The sequence below is a fragment of the Halichoeres trimaculatus genome, unplaced genomic scaffold (genome assembly GCF_033239565.1).
Source record: "Halichoeres trimaculatus isolate MK-OKI-2021-1 unplaced genomic scaffold, fHalTri1.1 fHalTri1_scaffold_13, whole genome shotgun sequence".
Taxonomy (NCBI): Eukaryota; Metazoa; Chordata; class Actinopteri; order Labriformes; family Labridae; genus Halichoeres; species Halichoeres trimaculatus.
In genome coordinates, this window is record NW_027437191.1 from 31,323,204 (window position 1) to 31,340,153 (window position 16,950).

At 38.1% G+C, this 16,950-nt stretch overlaps 1 protein-coding gene across 3 annotated transcripts in view; it reads left to right on the forward strand.

Moving 5' to 3' along the window:
- The window catches only part of LOC141801574 (dystrobrevin beta-like), a 41,107-nt gene that overhangs the window by 12,579 nt on the left and 11,578 nt on the right, over window positions 1-16,950 (forward strand). For 2 of the 3 annotated variants that reach the window (XM_074684661.1, XM_074684659.1), the window contains exons 3-15: window positions 256-347; window positions 458-538; window positions 625-838; window positions 935-1,020; window positions 1,545-1,699; window positions 2,582-2,681; window positions 2,949-3,115; window positions 6,350-6,474; window positions 8,748-8,819; window positions 10,291-10,368; window positions 10,534-10,621; window positions 10,712-10,791; window positions 10,919-11,032. In XM_074684661.1, coding sequence (XP_074540762.1) covers window positions 257-347; window positions 458-538; window positions 625-838; window positions 935-1,020; window positions 1,545-1,699; window positions 2,582-2,681; window positions 2,949-3,115; window positions 6,350-6,474; window positions 8,748-8,819; window positions 10,291-10,368; window positions 10,534-10,621; window positions 10,712-10,791; window positions 10,919-11,032 — 1,451 coding nt within the window. In that variant the 5' untranslated portion in view covers window position 256. The remainder of the gene's footprint in view (window positions 1-255; window positions 348-457; window positions 539-624; window positions 839-934; window positions 1,021-1,544; window positions 1,700-2,581; window positions 2,682-2,948; window positions 3,116-6,349; window positions 6,475-8,747; window positions 8,820-10,290; window positions 10,369-10,533; window positions 10,622-10,711; window positions 10,792-10,918; window positions 11,033-16,950) is intronic. The other variant, XM_074684660.1, reaches the window with a different exon arrangement.

Sequence of the window (16,950 nt, forward strand, 5' to 3'; positions counted from 1 at the left end):
ACCAAACGACGCTTACACAATAACAGCAAAAAGGGAAATGAGACACGAGAATTAGGCTGACACTGGTTGAAGAAACAGAGAGGTATTTTGAATTTGGTTTTCTAAGGAGCAAAAAACAAAAACAAGATACATACCAGATATACCACAGCAGAACTCCATCAGTATTTATTCTTTTTAAAAAATTCTTAAAAAGTTCAAGTCTGACACTTTTCAGTGACAGAAACTCAAATGCTGATTTTTCTGCTTCTGTTGCAGGATGGTGATGGAGGAGGGGGGTCAGAGAGACAGAGGGAGGGGGGCTCTGGGAACGGCCGGAGTAGATGGGAGACAGATCTTCAAGGAGCTTGGTGAGTCATATTTGGTACCAGAGAAGTTAATTTTTAAATGATTGTCATGAGCTTAGAGATAAGAAATTTAACCAATCAGAGCTTCTCAGTGTTGTCTTCTTTTTTCACAGGTGATCAGAACCTCGATGCCATTTGTCTCTCTACATATCGAACAGCCTGCAAGCTCAGATTCATACAGAAGAGATGCAACTGTAAGTCCGCTCTGTTCTGCTCCAGCTCAATGAAAATGCAGATTTTTGTTACCTAAAAATGACTTTTTTAAACTCTTTCCTTCCAGTGCACCTCGTTGACATTTACCATGTGATCGAGGCCGTGCGTGACGCCGGTCTGAACGCCGTGGAGCTGCATGCTGGCATCTCCGTGGTCAGACTGGAGAACCTGGTGTCCTCCCTGTTCAACCAGCTGAGCAAGCGGCTGCCCACCACACACACCATCAACCCCAGAGAGAGCTCTGTGCTGTTGGTCCAGTTCTTACTTGCTGCTGTGGACAGGTGAGCTATTCTTAGTAGCCTCTCTTTACACCTAAACATGTCGTTTTCGACACCGTGTAGTTTCATGTTATTTTTTTCCTTATTTTTTTGATTCAGTGAGCCAGAAAGCCGTCTGACGGTGCTCTCCGTGAAGGCGATGCTGGCTACACTGTGTGGAGGGAAACTGGTGGATAAACTCCGCTGTGAGTAATTATTTCATGTTTTTAACAAATATTAAAACTTTCTCCAGAAATTAGACAGGAATGACAGATTTCAGACTGATGGATAGAAATATTTAAAGGAGTGAGAGGATTTTGCATCATATAAAAAACATAAACCTGAGTTAGTCTACTTGACTACCAAACAATAAAATAAAAAACTAATACAATAAAATGATAAGAAAAAAAACATTTTTCATGAAAAAAAAGTATTTTAGTTTAAAATCAATTTAAACTCTCTGCATTTTGAGTGTGCATTTACTGTGAATGTATGGAGATATATAAATGTCACATTGTGCCACCTTGTGGTAAGTGCAGGTCATTGCTGCTGTTTACTTCTACTTATGATACCTGCTCTTGTAATTCATTGTAACCTGCACAAAATTGTGTTTACAGAAGCAGAATATAGAATTAAAAAAAATCTTCTGCAGAAACTTTTAAAAACGTTTTGGTTTTAATGTTCACATGGTCGGATTGTTAAAGGTAAAAGTGTTTGTGTGTTTCTGCAGACATCTTTTCTCAGGTGTCTGACTCCAGCGGTGTTTTGGTCCAGTCCAAGTTTGATGCGTTTCTGAGGGAAGCTCTCAAGCTGCCCACTGCTGTTCATGAAGGACCGTCCTTTGGCTACACACACACCCTCGCACGCTCATGCTTCCCACAACAGGTACGCTGCCTCATCACATCCATCTGTCTTTAACTTAAAGATAGAGTTTATAGAATAGAAAAGAAAATACTTTATTTATCCCTGGGGTGAAATTCAGGGGGAGTCACAGCAGTAATCAAGAAAACAAAAGTAAGAAAGTGTATAGAAAGTGCAAAAAGCTCCATAAGAAAATAGATGCTGACAGCTTGTCCATCATTGTCCAGTTCAGTCAGCCTCCACCTCCACAGGGTCCAGGACTGAGCTTCTTCAGCAGTCTGTTCAGTCTCTGTCTCCTGGATCCTGTCTGCTCACAGCAGGTGAAGCTCTTCCAATGTGGAGTTGGTGTCTCATGTTAGCTCTGTTAGCCATGTCTGTGAATAGCATGATGCTACTCTGCCCTCTGGTATTCCCTCTGTTTCTAGGTTAGCATGGCTAGCTTTTCCATCTTATTGGAGATAGATCTTGTGTTCCCAATAACGATGGATGAAAGGACAGGTCAGTGACGTCACTTCTTAGGTCACACCTGAGAACCAGCACGTCGTCCTCACCTCCTTCTCCTCACCTTGTGGGGAAACATCTGGCCTTGCACCAGTTAGCATTGGGCCATGGTTACACGTGGGATCTCCAGACAAACACAGGAGCAAAAATAGTAAAAATATCACTGAAGACAAAATCAGTTTGGTGTCCATGACCAACAAATGAGCCATACAAAGTAATGACAGGCAGCCACAACCAACAGGGCGACACCTAGCAAAACACCAGAAACACAAACACCAAGTCTCTCGATTACTCGGATTTCTTAAGAGGATCATAAGAAGTCGATATAACTTTTTTTAAAAACTTTTTTGTGACTTGTTTTGTGTCTCTGAGGAGTTTTGTTTTCTGTGTCTGTTGTTCCTGTAGAAGAGGGTGATGCTCAACATGTTCCTGGACGTCATCGCCGACCCACCACAGTGTCTCGTCTGGCTGCCTCTCATGCACCGCATGGCTAACGTGGAGCATGGTACCTACACACACTCACACACACACACATTCATCTACATGCACATGCTGGCTCAAGCCATCTCTACATCTTGGGGGACAACATCCAAACATGAAACTTGATTTCTTTCTTAAATTTGCACCGACCAATGAAATCTCCATGTAAAATTATTATTTTAGAAATTGTAGTTTTCCGTATACTTCTGTATGAGAAAGTTTTCCTGGCACTGTCCCACAAATAAAACTCTATATGTTTTAACTTATGTGTCCTGTATCTCTTCTCTCTCAGTCTACCATCCCGTCACCTGCTCTTATTGTCGAGGCAACGGCATGAATGGCTTCCGCTACCGTTGCCTCCGTTGCCGTGGTTACCAGCTCTGCCAGGACTGCTTTTGGCGCGGCAACGCCAGCGGCCCTCACAGCAGCCAGCATCAGATGAAGGAGCACTCGTCCTGGGTGAGTCACCGTGCACCTCATGTTTGAACGGACTGCTGAGAATTTTTGGGTTTAAAAAAAGATGGACGGCGTGACAGCACACACAAATGTGAAGCCAAAACACCATGATGAGTGACTCAGTTGTTGATACTATAGCTAAAATAATATGTGTTATTTCAAATATTTTGAGCAGATATGTTTCACAGGAGACTCGTAGATTTCCCCGCTCAGGGCTGAAAAATAGTATTTTGTTTGCTGTATGTGCAAAAGGAAAACGGCAAACACACCACATCTTGAATCCTGGAGCCTGCCTGAAGCAGGAAGTGTTTTTGCTGAAGATATCATGCACTAATAGATTAAAACACAGTTACTGAATTATTCATCCTCTCCCAGGCTCGGTATAATTTGGCTCATTAATGTTTCAGTCTCAGGGATGAATCTCTTCACTCGTGCAGCTCCTGTCAGCCCAACAGGATCTCCTCATCACAGGAAGCTTATCTCTCTAATCCTCTGCAGACGTTTCCATTTACTTTTCAACATGAGCCAATTTGGTCTACTACTTTATTCCACATTTGTCTGATAAATTTCACTTTTAAAGCCCTTTTTTTTTACTTTTACTCAAAGAAAATATTTTTTCTCCTCTCCTGGTTTGGTACGCCGCGCTGCACTCATCAGAAGAATTAACTCTGACACCAGAACTTGAGATAATCTTCTGATCTCTTAATCTCTGGGCTTTGAAAAGGTTTAGCTTGATACAAGTGTAACATTTGGCTTTTATTTAGACAAGATAAAATGTACAGCAGGGATTCAGTTGGAAGTTAGATAAAAATAGTTATTATCTCTCTCGTCATCCACTGTAAGCACTCAGCAAACTGTTTGTCTCTTTGTCTAATTGGATCCTTTTTAGCTGCTCAACAGCTCTCCTTCCCAGAGTCCATAAAAAGTCTGATGATACTAAGAACATTACTGGTGTAATAAAGAACAGAAGAGCTAACGTCAATTTGCCTGTTAATAAAAGAAATGCTCAGTTTAAAGTTTGTGTGGCAACGTTCAGTAATAAAAATAACAAAAAGGTCATCTGGTAACGTCGTAGTACAATAGGAGTAATCTATTTTACAGTGTATTAGTGAACTATTTACAAAGTGCAAATTCAAAATAACCCATAGATGGGAAAAATGCACAATGGATTTTTAGGGATGTGTGGTATTATCGGCTTGAAAATAAAACATTGGATATCTGCCAACACTCCAAATTCTGCTGATATGATAAACCAGTAAAACAATGAGCTGTAGCAGAAAATATTTTTTAACTTTTTGTGATTTTTTTTTTTGATCTGACTCATTTAGGCACATTTACCTTTTACCAAAATGAGCAGTTTTATTCAATTTGGGTATTATTGCTGTACAGTTGCACTTCTCATATGTTCCCTGTGAACAGAGGTTATGTTTACTGACTGGCAGTTGTGAAATTGGCCAAATTTTCCCTGGTTGTGGGTAATGTTATAAATTTCTCATGTTGTTTGAAAGCAGTTGTCATAAACAAATATTCAGTTTCAAGTATATATTTTTTCCTATTTTACACAAGAAATGAATATTACATGACAGATGTGTGATAGCGTATGCACCATAATACAATACGCCACTTCTAAGAGAAGAGAGTTGGTTATCTCTACAGTTTTGTGTGCAGAAAAATATTGGCATCGGTATCGACTAAATGAGTTGTTAAATATTGGCATATTGGATATCAGCAAAAAAAACAATATCATGCATCCCCACAAATTGTGACTCTTCTTAAATACCAACTGAACTGCCTGGCCAAGCCAGCTCCTTTCAACACCTGTAGCCCCTCCCTAGAAAAAAAGCCACATTAATCATGTTCAATTTCTACAGTTTCATTAACTTATTTCAACTCGCAACATTGAGCAAAAGTACCCCTTATTTTAAAAAACATATCGGTCTCACAAATTATAAACACAAGCAGGAAATTAATTGTTAAAGAAAAAATAAACGATTACACAGCTGTAGCTGTGTTTCCATTACACCTAGAACTGTGCATACATGAGACTTAAAACAGTAATGATAGCACCAAAACTTTGAAAAACCTCTCGGATTTTGATTTTGACGCTCTCTTGAGGTGTTTTTTCATAAGTTTCAATGTTGAAGTTTATCGCCAAAGTGCAATGGAAGCACCTTTATCCGAAGAAACACGACACGTTGTCATGACAACCCTGAACACCCGAACCCTGGTGTTTATACTGTAACAGATCTGCTCTTAGTTCTTTGTTCAGTGCAGATGTCTGTGTTTTTCCAGTTTTTCCAGTAAATAAAAACACCAAAGTTCATTAATTGGCATCATTTTATTATAGTTATTCAAGTTTTATTTAATCAGGTTGGTCCCATTGAGATTAAAAACCTCTTTTTCAAGGAAGACCTGGCCAAGACAGGCAGCTGCAAAAACACAAAGTTACAAACAGGAAGCACAATAAGAGACAAAGCACGGTAGATAAAACACAAGATAATGGGTTAAAATGGAGACACTGTGCTTAAGCATGCATGTACAAAAGATCTCTGCAATCTAAAACAGGTAAAAAGGCTGCAGCATTAATCTTCCTGAGTGCAGCGTCTGGACGGACATTACCTTCACTCTTCTCAAGTCGTAATAGAAACACCAGCAAGGTGCGATTGTACTTTATGGAAACTTCAGAAATATTGCTTTTATTTTGCGAAAGGTGTGATGGAAACGCAGCTAATGAGAAAATAAAGCAGCACTACCCCAGCGTGCACCTCCAGTAGCACTTACAACAGGAAAGAAGAGTGAAACTGAGTTTGATGTGTCTGGTCCATGCAGTATCATACAGTAAGAGTGAACATGTGAGCGAGTCTGTGTGTGTGTGCAACGTCAGCTGCTGTTGGTGACGGAGTCGCTCTGTCACAGTATGTTTACTGTAGTTTTCACACACGCTCTGTTATCTCTTGATAAGGAGAAACAAGGAAACATACCTTGATTAATCTCTCACAGATTGATCTGTAATCACTTTATGAAGTGGAAAACAGTATGCAGATACACACGGTGACACTAACCTTTCTGATCTCTATCAGCAGCACGTCAAGGTTTTTTTAAAATTCAGCTCAGGATTACAGATTTTTATCAGAAAAAGATTAGAGATATTTTTGTCCTAAGAGTTGTTAACGTCAACAAAGTCTCAGAGCACACGAATGCTCACTCACAGGTTTCTGTTTTTGTGTGTGTGTGCAGAAGTCGCCAGCGACGAAGCTCGGCCGAGCCCTGAGCAGGACTCTGGGCTGCGTGTCGGCCCGAGAGCCCCCTCATCCCATTTACCCAGAAGAGCCTGAGAGGACCCTGAACCTCGCCAACATCGTGTAAGACATCACCACACACCTCATATCACATGTGAAGAATGGAGGGGGAACGTGTTTGATACAGTCAAAGGGTTTTACAGGAGCTTCAATTAAAGTGTCAGCTACAACACAGAGTCACCCCTCTGCTCTGTTGTCACTGCTGAATTCAAACACACACCTCAGTAGCCCCACCTCCTAAACTAACCGACCCGGGTAGCCCCGCCCCTCGTGCTGGGTCACACAGTTTGATTTTCCAAACATCAGTAAACTGGGTCAGCCCTGGGCACACACTCATGCTAGCACCCAGAGACACCAATAAGCACGGATGTGAGTATGCTCTGAGTTAACCTCAGGTTTATTTCCCTCCTGAACTGTAATTTTTTGTCACCTCTCGACTTTTTCTCCTGCAGTTTCTCTCGCTCTCACCCTGTCTCTCTGTCTCTCCCTCTGGTGATCTTTGCCCTGTCTGTGTTTGCTCAGGCTAGTACCATTCACCACTGCATGATTGCACTCAAAGCACGTGAGAGTGTGTTTCTATGTGAGCGTAAGAATGTGTGTTTTCTGCTAGGAAGGCCTTTGAGTTTTTCAGAGAGGGGCTGCTCTCCTAAACGTACTTTTTGAGCCATAAACTGAAAAATTTAACTGAACTTCGAAGCCAGAGTTTATCTCTGTTTAGCTTAGAAATGTTTATTAAAATAAATGTGAACAGGTCTCATCATCGAGCTGTAACCACGGTTTAAACCAGCTTTACACTGAGCCAGAACTGACAGTCAACTGGGGACTTTTTTATGTGATAGAAAATTAATAATAAAAGAAGGTTAACACCCTTTTATTAACTCTGTTAGGCAACCTCTTCAGATCTGGCTGGTAGAGCTTCAAAATATTGGATCAGACCAAGGGTCTCCAACCTGCTGCTCTGGAGCCTCATGTGGCTCTTTGACTCCTTTACAGTGGCTCCTTGTAGCTTTAAAAAAATATTATTGAAATTTAAGAAAAAATAAAATTACAAAGAGTATTAATAGTTAAAAAAGTGACTAAATATGATATAAAATTCAAGTATTATTATTATTATTATTATTTTTTTTTAATTTATTTTATTTTTATTTTTTTATTATTCTTAATTATTTTTAGAAATGCCAAAATTGTTAAAAAAAAATTGGCAAATTTTTTGAAATGCCAACAATGTTTGATGATTCAAAATTTTTTATTTTCTTTTAAATATTATTTTTTAATTGATTTTTTAATTTTTAATGCACAAACATTGGAATTAAAATAATAAGACACATAGCAAAACAAAAGAGAACAAACAAAAAATTACCCACCCTTAACTAACAGAGCTGCAAATTTTTTTCTTTTTTAATTTTTTGCAAATTTTGAAAATGCAAAAAAAATATAAAATCTGCACATTTTTAAAATTTCAATTAAAAAACAACCTTTTTTTAAAAAAAAAAAAATGGAAATATTTGCTAATTAATTAAAATGAAAAAAAAACATCACAAGCACAAAAATGTTTTAATTAAAAAAAAAACCTCTTTTAGATATGTATTCATAAAATTTTACTTTGTAAAAATGAATGTTCAGTTCATGAAATGTTAAAAATTTAAATTTTGAAATGTCAAAATTTTTTGACATTTCAAAAAAATTTTCTGTCTTAATTTTTGCAAATTTTTAAAATGCAAATAATGAAATCTGCACATATTTGAAATCCTAATTTAAAAAAAAAATGGATTTTTTTTTATTTTGTGAAATATTTGCTGATTAATTAAAAAAAAATTACATGCACAAAAAATGTATAAATTCAAAAAAATTCTCATTTAGATATTTATTCACTAGATTTTAACTTTGTATACAACTTATACACTTCTTTGTCTTTATTGTGAAGATAAAGTAGATTTTGTGGCTCCTGAATGACTTAAATCCGGGTGAGCTGAGGAAAAATGGCTCCAATAAAAGTTAAAGTTGCTGAGTCCTGTATTAGACAGAGTAAGAAAGGTAGTTGTTTAAAACTGTTATAGTTAAAAAAAAACAACTCACATTGGAAAAAGACCTTATGCAAAAGGTTTAATTTAAACCCAGACTCTGACCAACAAGGAAACAAATACTTCAGAAACAGTATCCTATCAGATCAAGGCAGAACTCTGTGTTTAAGCTAGTTTAGGGGTTGAAATGCAGCAAAGGATTGTGGTCAGGTTTCAAACGTCTGTGTAGTCTCTGTATTTTGAGTAGAACCAGCAAGCCAACCTGCACCTCTGTTTTTTTTAATGCACTTCCTGTTTGTGTGTTTGTCTCTGCAGCCCCACTCGACCCCTTGGAAACAGCGGTGAAGCCATGTTGGTGTCTTCATCAGCCCCCGAGTCCTCCAAAAGGTAAACTTAGAGGAGAAAACAATTTCTGAATTTCTACTTCTTCTGCACAAGATTTACGCACAGTGCTAACCTCAAATTTGTGATTTGATTGTAAAAGTTTTATTTTTTGTAAAAGAACAAGACCCTAAAACTAAAGTCTTTTTAATTCTGTGTAACATATATGTTTACCTTTAAGCCTAACCCTGAGCATACATATTAGGAGAACAGAGGAAGAGAAGAGAAATGAAGTCAGAAGCTCTAAACTCAAAAGAGGAAAATTAAGCAAGTGGTAATACTTCATGAGGCACAACAAACAGTTGAAAAGTAATTGATGATTGTGATCGTCCACAAGATTTAAAGTTCATAAAATTCAAAGAAACCCTTTGTTTTCTCTTCCAGAAATACGGTACAAAAGACTAGAAAATAAAGTCTCTTTAAAAAAAAAAAAATCTTATCTGCCGATATAGAGCTAGATTCAGGTGTCAGTTCGTTCTTTCAGCTCGCCATCTCTCCATGCCAGACAAAACTTGCTCAGCCACTTGTTCAAAACTAAGTTTAACGGGGCTCAGTGTCGACTATAAAATGGTCAAAAAATGTCCTGCGAGTCAACACTTCGGCCCATTTCTCTGGAATACTTTGATCTTGCAATACCTGGAGTTGTTTTCCAATTTCCTGCATGTTATATGAGAGTAAAACAGTTTACAATGAAGAAAAACACAAAGACAGAATAGGATCTTGGAGGTTTAGTGAAGGAAAAAACACAGAGCAATCAAACACCGGGAGCAGATTTTACAAGATGATCTAAGAGTTTAAACATTAATAAACATGTGTACATTAACATTTCTGAGCATTGTCTCTTATTTTGTAATTAAAAAAGGTCTCTGACAACATCACCAGAATCTTCAGCATCCCTTCTGCTCTCTTTCTCTTCACACACACACACACCACCTGTGGCTCGTTGCTCCTTGTCAAAGTATGGGAGAAGAGATTCAACTGATAATGCTCTCTGTACAGTACAAATAAGGCTTGGTGCATTGATTTACAGAGGATATGACACAGGGCAAGCCTCAAACCACGTCAAAACAGTAAAAATAAGCCTTGGTACACTGTCCTAACATCACACCATAAATATTTTACACGCTGCGCAACACACACACTTGCACATATTCAGTACAAACACAGCATGTTACTCCATTCTAAAGAGTTTATTACACACTGTCAATGATGAATTTTGCACATATTTTACAAATTAGACCTGGTTCACTGTTCTAAAAAAGTCACCACACAATACAAGCCACAATCAACTTGTATAATTACGCATTCAAAGTAAAATCTACATAGAGAGAGCTTCATTCATCCTGACATTCATCCCATCTAACGTTACCTTTTTCACAGCATCCCTATAATACACCTATGATGGTTTTTATTTATTTCTTAAGGAAACAAATCTCCATCTGTTGTTTGCTCATGTCCTGTCTTTTCTTTCCTGTAGTTTGGCAGCTGCTCAGCGTATGAACGAGGAACACGCTCTGATCGCCGCGTATGTGAATCGCCTCCAGAGCAGCCCAAGGTATCACAGTTAGCTGCCTTTAGTGATCTGACAGGGGTTTATTTCACTTTGGCATGTTCGCTCCTACTGTACCCCACATATTCATGCTCTCAGTGACGCGTGGAAACAGAGGAGAGATGTTAAAGTTGTTTATCTCCTTTCTCATCCTGTGTTTGTGTGTGGCAGTAGTGTAGACAGCCCCAGCAGACAAGATGAGGAGCACAAACTGATCGCACGCTACACCTCGCGACTGGCAGAGACTGACAGCACTGGAGTGAGTCAATAACGCCTCATTCTCTCTGTCTCTCAGTCGTTTTAATCATAGAAAACCAAACAAGCTGGAGTCATTTTGTGTGTTTTTCAGGTGATACCAAACCGCAGCATCAACTTTGATGTGAACAAACAGAAGAGGGAGCTCATCGCTCAGCTGGAGTGCAAAAACAGGTAGAAAAAGAAAATAAAAACAAACAGAGAAGCTTCCTTCGTTGTCAATTTTTGGGCTGGCCTTTTACACTCTGCTTCGTCTCACCCTCCCTCGCCTTAACTGACCAGTTTGTTTTTCATTTCCCAGAGAGATCTTGGCAGAGATCAAACGTCTCCGCGCACAGCACGACGCGGCGTGCCAGGCCAGCCCAGAGAAAGGCAGCACCAACCCGACTCTCCTCGCAGAGCTCCGTCTGCTCAGGTAAACAACAGCGCCACCAGCGAGCCGTGTCATCTGCTCCCTCATTGCATGTTCACAAACTCTCACTGTTGTTTTGTTACGGCTGCAACCCACAGAAAAGATCCCCAAACATCATTTTCTAAAACAATCAAAGTTTTCTACCCACTCCCACTTCGGCTGCCTCACTGTGCGCCGCAGTGTCAGATTTGGCGGGAAATCTGCTGTGTTGTTTTGCTGCACAGAGGGGGAGTGCTTTACGGCAGATGGCGGTGACAGATGGTGGAATTTTGTGTAAAGCCAATGTAGAATTCACTTCCAGCATATTTATGCTATTCAGGAAAAACAAAAGCTCAAAGGGAGCGGAGGGAGACTTCACAAAAAACAAACCTGCCTGTGACGAGGTGGGAGTTACTGCTGTCCAAAGAATCAGACCAAAATCAATCCAGATCAATCACCTGACGGATGTTTGATTTCATTAATCGTGTAGTGAAGTATTTGAAACTCCTTTAGCAGGAAGTTAACATGTGTGGATAAACTTTGCAGATGATATTATGAAGCGAATATTTGTTAGATTAATCTGGATTGCATCTTCTTAAAAAAAAGTGGAGGAGTAAAACAGAAAAGTTGTAAACTCACTGTGTGTTCATTTTCATTTCATGGTGCTGCAGATTGTTTAGCTATTGATGTAAAATGAAATAATTTAAGTAAAACCTTCTAAACTTTAAACAAACTTTTTACATGGAGCAATAACCACTAGGGGGCACTAAAACTAAGCCTTTTAAATAGATAGATGGATGAACAAATGGATGGATGTTCTTAGTTGATGCAGTGAGTTTAACAGTTTTCTCTCTGTTATTTTAAAACCTTACTTTAGAGTCAGAAAATTCAAAATACACTCCAATAGATGTATGAATACACTGTCTCATAATTAATAATAACTACTACTACTAATGATAATATTTTAATTAATAAAGCATCTTTAAAAACATTAGTTTACAAAGTGTGAAAAAATAGACAGAAATTAGACAAATAAAAATAAACAGACAGAAAAATATATTAAAATAAAAAATAAAACAGACAAAAAAATAATACAAAAAAAATCTATCTAAAATAGACAGAAAAATATATTTTTTAATTTTTTTTCACAAGTGCTCTGTAAAAAAGTGAAATCTATCAAAAGATTTTTGTCTTATTTTCAGCAGATAATGTCTTTTTAGACTTAATATGAGCCACATTTACCTGACCAGTCCAGAAAAACGTCTTGTTTTAAGTTATGTAAAGACAAAAATTAGGTCTTAATATGGTTTGTACTAAGAATGAAAATAAAATGGAAAAAAATAAATACACATGTATAACTGTTGAACCTTTTTGTTTCAACGGTTTCACTTCACTTTTTTTAACCCAGTAATTGATCAGAAAAATTCAAAACAGTTCCTTCACTTGGTCCCTAATAATGATTATCCACAAGAATCAAAGTTTATATTTAAAAAAACTTTTGTTTTCTCTTCCAGAAATCTGATATACTGCAAAAAAAAGCAAAATCTTATGAAGTGTTTTGTCTTATTTTCAGTAGAAAATGTCTTTTTAGACTTGTTGTTAGCCACATTAACCTGAGCAGTCCAGAAAATGTTTTATTTCAAGTTATTTAAAGACAAAAATGAGGTCTGAATTGCTGTAACAAGTTAAAATAATCTGCTAAGAACAAGAAAAAGTTACTTGTATTAAAACATTATTCTAGTTTTTCTTGGTAATTTGGCAGATTTTTTTTTACTTGTTACAAGTAATCCAGACCTCATTTTGTCTTTGAACATCTTGAAATAAGACATTTTTTCTGGACTGATCAGTTAATCGAGGCTTATATTCAGGGATGGGTACCTTTCACATTTGAAATGATACGGTACCGATGCGCAGTACCTGACAACCGGTACTTTTTCGGTACTTTTTTGTGTTTTTGTGGCAAAAAATATCAATTTGTTATACAATAAAATATATATTTTTTTCAGTTAAACATGCTATTCTTCATTATCTAACCTTGCAATGCAGTGTTCATGTCCAGCATGGAAAATCCCCCACTCTTCCACTCCTTCACAGTCACAAGGATGCATTTAGGAACCTAAACATGGTACCTTTTGATCATACATGAATCGGTACCTGGTACTTTTGACAGAATTTGGTAAAAGTTCCTAATTTGGTACCCATGGCTACTCATATCAAGTATAAAAAGAAAAATTTAACTTAAAATAAGAAAAAAAACACTTGGTAACACTTGTATTTCATTTTTTTGCTGTGTGCAATTATTGTTACTTTTATGCATCTTGAAAATCTCAATAAGAAACAGATTAATAGAATAAAATGAAATGAAAAACAAGAAAGAAAATAAAAAGGCAGCATTAAACAGGGAATAAGAGCAACCCAACAAGGGGAACAACCTCAGAACTACAGCAAATTTAGAAAAAGATAAAAACCTTTGCAGAAGACGAGAACCCAACAACGTAGACTGAGACCAAGAGGACCAGGGGTACGACCAAAAAAAAAAAAAAAAATTAGATAAATAAATAAAAGAAGATGAAAGTTATGAAAGTAGAAGTAAAAGTCAAAGGTTGAAAAAGTAAAATAATGTCAGGTTCAGTAAAATTTTGTTGTTAAATGGTAAAAATGCTTAGAAAATGTAATGATTATGGAAAATGTAAACACAGCAGAGAGATAAAGGTACACAGAGCAGCTTAAATAGATAAATAACATGATAAAAAGGAGGAAAAGGGTAAAAGGTGAAGGCAGGAAGAAGACAAAGCCAATGGGCCTTGATACAAAAGGCTCCATTTGTCTGTTATGACTTTTAAGAGACATTAAAACATCAGACATATGTGTGTTACGAGACGCATGTAAATGCATGTTCACGTGTGACACCTCCTCCTCTTCAAACACGCCTGAGACGCCAAACTCTGCTCATGTCTCTGCATGTGTTCGTTTGGTGTATACATTAACTGAGGCGTGACCTCCTGAATATCGTACTCACAAGAATTTGTTCCTTTTTACGTGAAGCCAAATATGTAATATCTGTTTACACACACAGGGCAGTTATTTAAATCATGGATGCTCTGTGTAGTTTCTGAATCTCTGAGATTTTGTTCACAAAATTGAGGAGAAGAAATCATTACTGTAGAGAATCTCCTTAAAGGGCTTTAAATTTAGTGTTTTTGTTACTAACTGCTTCACTTCTGGATCATAACGACTCAAATCTGGAATTACCGAATGACTCAGCCGTTTTTTCTTTGTTTACACATTTATCTTACCGTGTGAAGAGAAGCCAAGAAGGAACGAAAAGAGTTATGCTCCCACTTTAATGTCCTATCCAGGCCCAAAAAACGATTGTAAACACCTCCTTTTCCAGCTGATTCTTTAATCTGAGCCTCTTTCTGTGAACACTCAGTATTTATCAAACAAGTGCCGTCTGAATCCAGTACTTTGCGGCCGGTGTGATGAACATCCCTGATGCGTCTGCCATCTGAGGACCATTATGTGTTTATTTTCAGTGCTTTGTGGTCCGGCTCAGATTCTCATGACACTCTCATGCTGCAGATGTTGTGTCCATCGAGTCTCCACTTTCAACCTTTAAACAAATATTCAACAAGAAAACTCCATTCATTTCCCTCTGATTTCTCCAGTTTTTTACTTTTTCTTACACTTTCTCATCTGGCTTTACCAGAATATTGCTTTGGTTGCAGTACTTTCTTATTTTGCCTTAAGGCTGTAGAAACACACTGTAAAAGACTGAAATCTTATTTTAAGTAAAATTGTCTTATTATACTCAGTATAAGCCACATTCAACTGGTCAGTCCAGAAAAATTGTCTTGTTTCAAGTTGTTTAAAGACATAAATGAGGTCTGACTTGCTTGTTACAAGTAAAAGAATCTGCTAATAAAGTAAAAAAAATTTGCTCAAAAAATTGGCTTCAAACCAGAATAATGTCCTAACACAAGTACCGTTTTTTCGTGTTTCATTGGTAGATTTTTTTATGTGTAACAAACAATCCAAACCTCATTTTGTTTGTAAATGACTCGAAATAAGACATTTTTCTGGACTGGTCAGGTGAATGTGGCTCATACAGGCCATCATTTATCAAACGTGCATAGGTCAGAAAAATTGGTGCATGGTAGCTTTGGCTAGATTGGCTTTTATCAATCTAAACATGAGCATAAGCTCAAATCACACTCCAGGTCTGAGTTTGCGTACGCAAGTTTCATGTCAGCGTCTGCAGCTTTAAAAGCCAACTTTCCAAGTTTCTGGACCTTAGCGGAAACACTTAATAATATCGTGGCTTCTAATTGTCATATATTATGGATTAAGCTATGGTCTACGATCTGAAACCCAGTTTGGCTGATGAGACACATTTGAAAAACGCAGCCTCACTCACCCCTCCCCTCCGTCTTCTAAGATCCCGCCCCCCAGCTCGTATGGCCCTTCTTCGCCTCTTAACAACACGCACCATCCGACAGAGCAAGAAGCCGGCAGAAAATATAACAAACAAGACAGTCATCCTCCTTGTAACACACAGTGGTAGCTTTTTCAATTGGACCGGTGCGATCAAAACCATGAATTAGCCAGCGAAGCAGGTCTGGCAGCTGATCAGAGCAGAGCCGACTGTGGGTGGGGCTTTACCTTTCTCGGCGTGTCTTCACCAGCTCAGTTTACAGTGCTAAAGATGTGTGGCTAACTTATGCTAAAATCTATTGACAGAGCTGACCTGTTCTGACCAGCAGCGTTCAATCATTAGCCAGTACAGGCACCGACTAACCAGAGTTATTCAGCTGACATCTCCCACTGTGGGAAACACAGTCATTACCTGTTCAACAGAAACTCAGCTGTCTCAGCGTCAGTCTTCAGTCCCAAATCCCTCTGCAGCTTTTTCCACCGGTCGTATATTTCTCCAATATTCAGTCTCTGTTGGCACCTGTATCGCTCATAATTCTTCCTTGCTTCAGCCTTTTCCTCGAAACTTTTTCGTTTTCTTCCCTTCGCTGTGGAGGGTAACAGTAACAGCTTCCTGGTTTCAGTCTTCCCCGGCTCCATGACGCTTCAGTAGCTGAGCAGCTAGCTGACGTGAGAGGGGTAGTGGGGAAGGACGAGGTGGGACCATGGGCATGACTGTGCGAAGTGAGGGATACAGGGGATTGGATGGACTCACGTACCAATCCGAACTGTGCATGCCATGCGCGGTTTGGATTGGTCAACTAGTATGCAGCTTTGCAGTGGATATCCTGAATGGATTTTTTTCGTTCTTTTTGGTCTTTATATTGTGTAGATTGGACCATATGACCATAACAGCCCTATAAACAGAGTTATTAAGTTGTACGCTTCCAAATCGTACATCATAGCTTTACTTGATCAAGGTATAATACATATATAGAGTGGACAGTGTGACTCTGCAATTTACCATTGTACGGTTTTGAAGCCAAAATACCCCGTCACAGGCGCAGAATAATATGAGAATAATAAAAACAAGAAAAGAAGAAAAACAAAACACAGGCAAGGTGCGAGACAGTAAAAGTACAGTGAAAAATTCGTTTTTCTGCATTAGTTTTTCAGCCGTATCAAAAACACTTGATAAGATTACAGTTTTTTGCAGTGCAGATGGACAACATGACTGCTTCCCAAATATGAAGCCAAAATATCCACATCTTCTTTTTTTGTTGATATTAAATATTCTGTTGCTATGCAGGGTTGTCACTGTAAAAATTGTGATTTAGGGGGGAAAAACACATTTGGTTTCATTTTTATCTCAGAGAAAAATCAACTTTGTTTGAACTAGCAATAAAAATTGATTGCTAACCTTCCAAATGATTGATCAGAGCACATACTTTGAATTTTCATCCCTACTTCAAATAAGCACAGGAATCTGTTCTCCTCTGACTGATCTTTGTTGTTTTATGTCAGAGCTA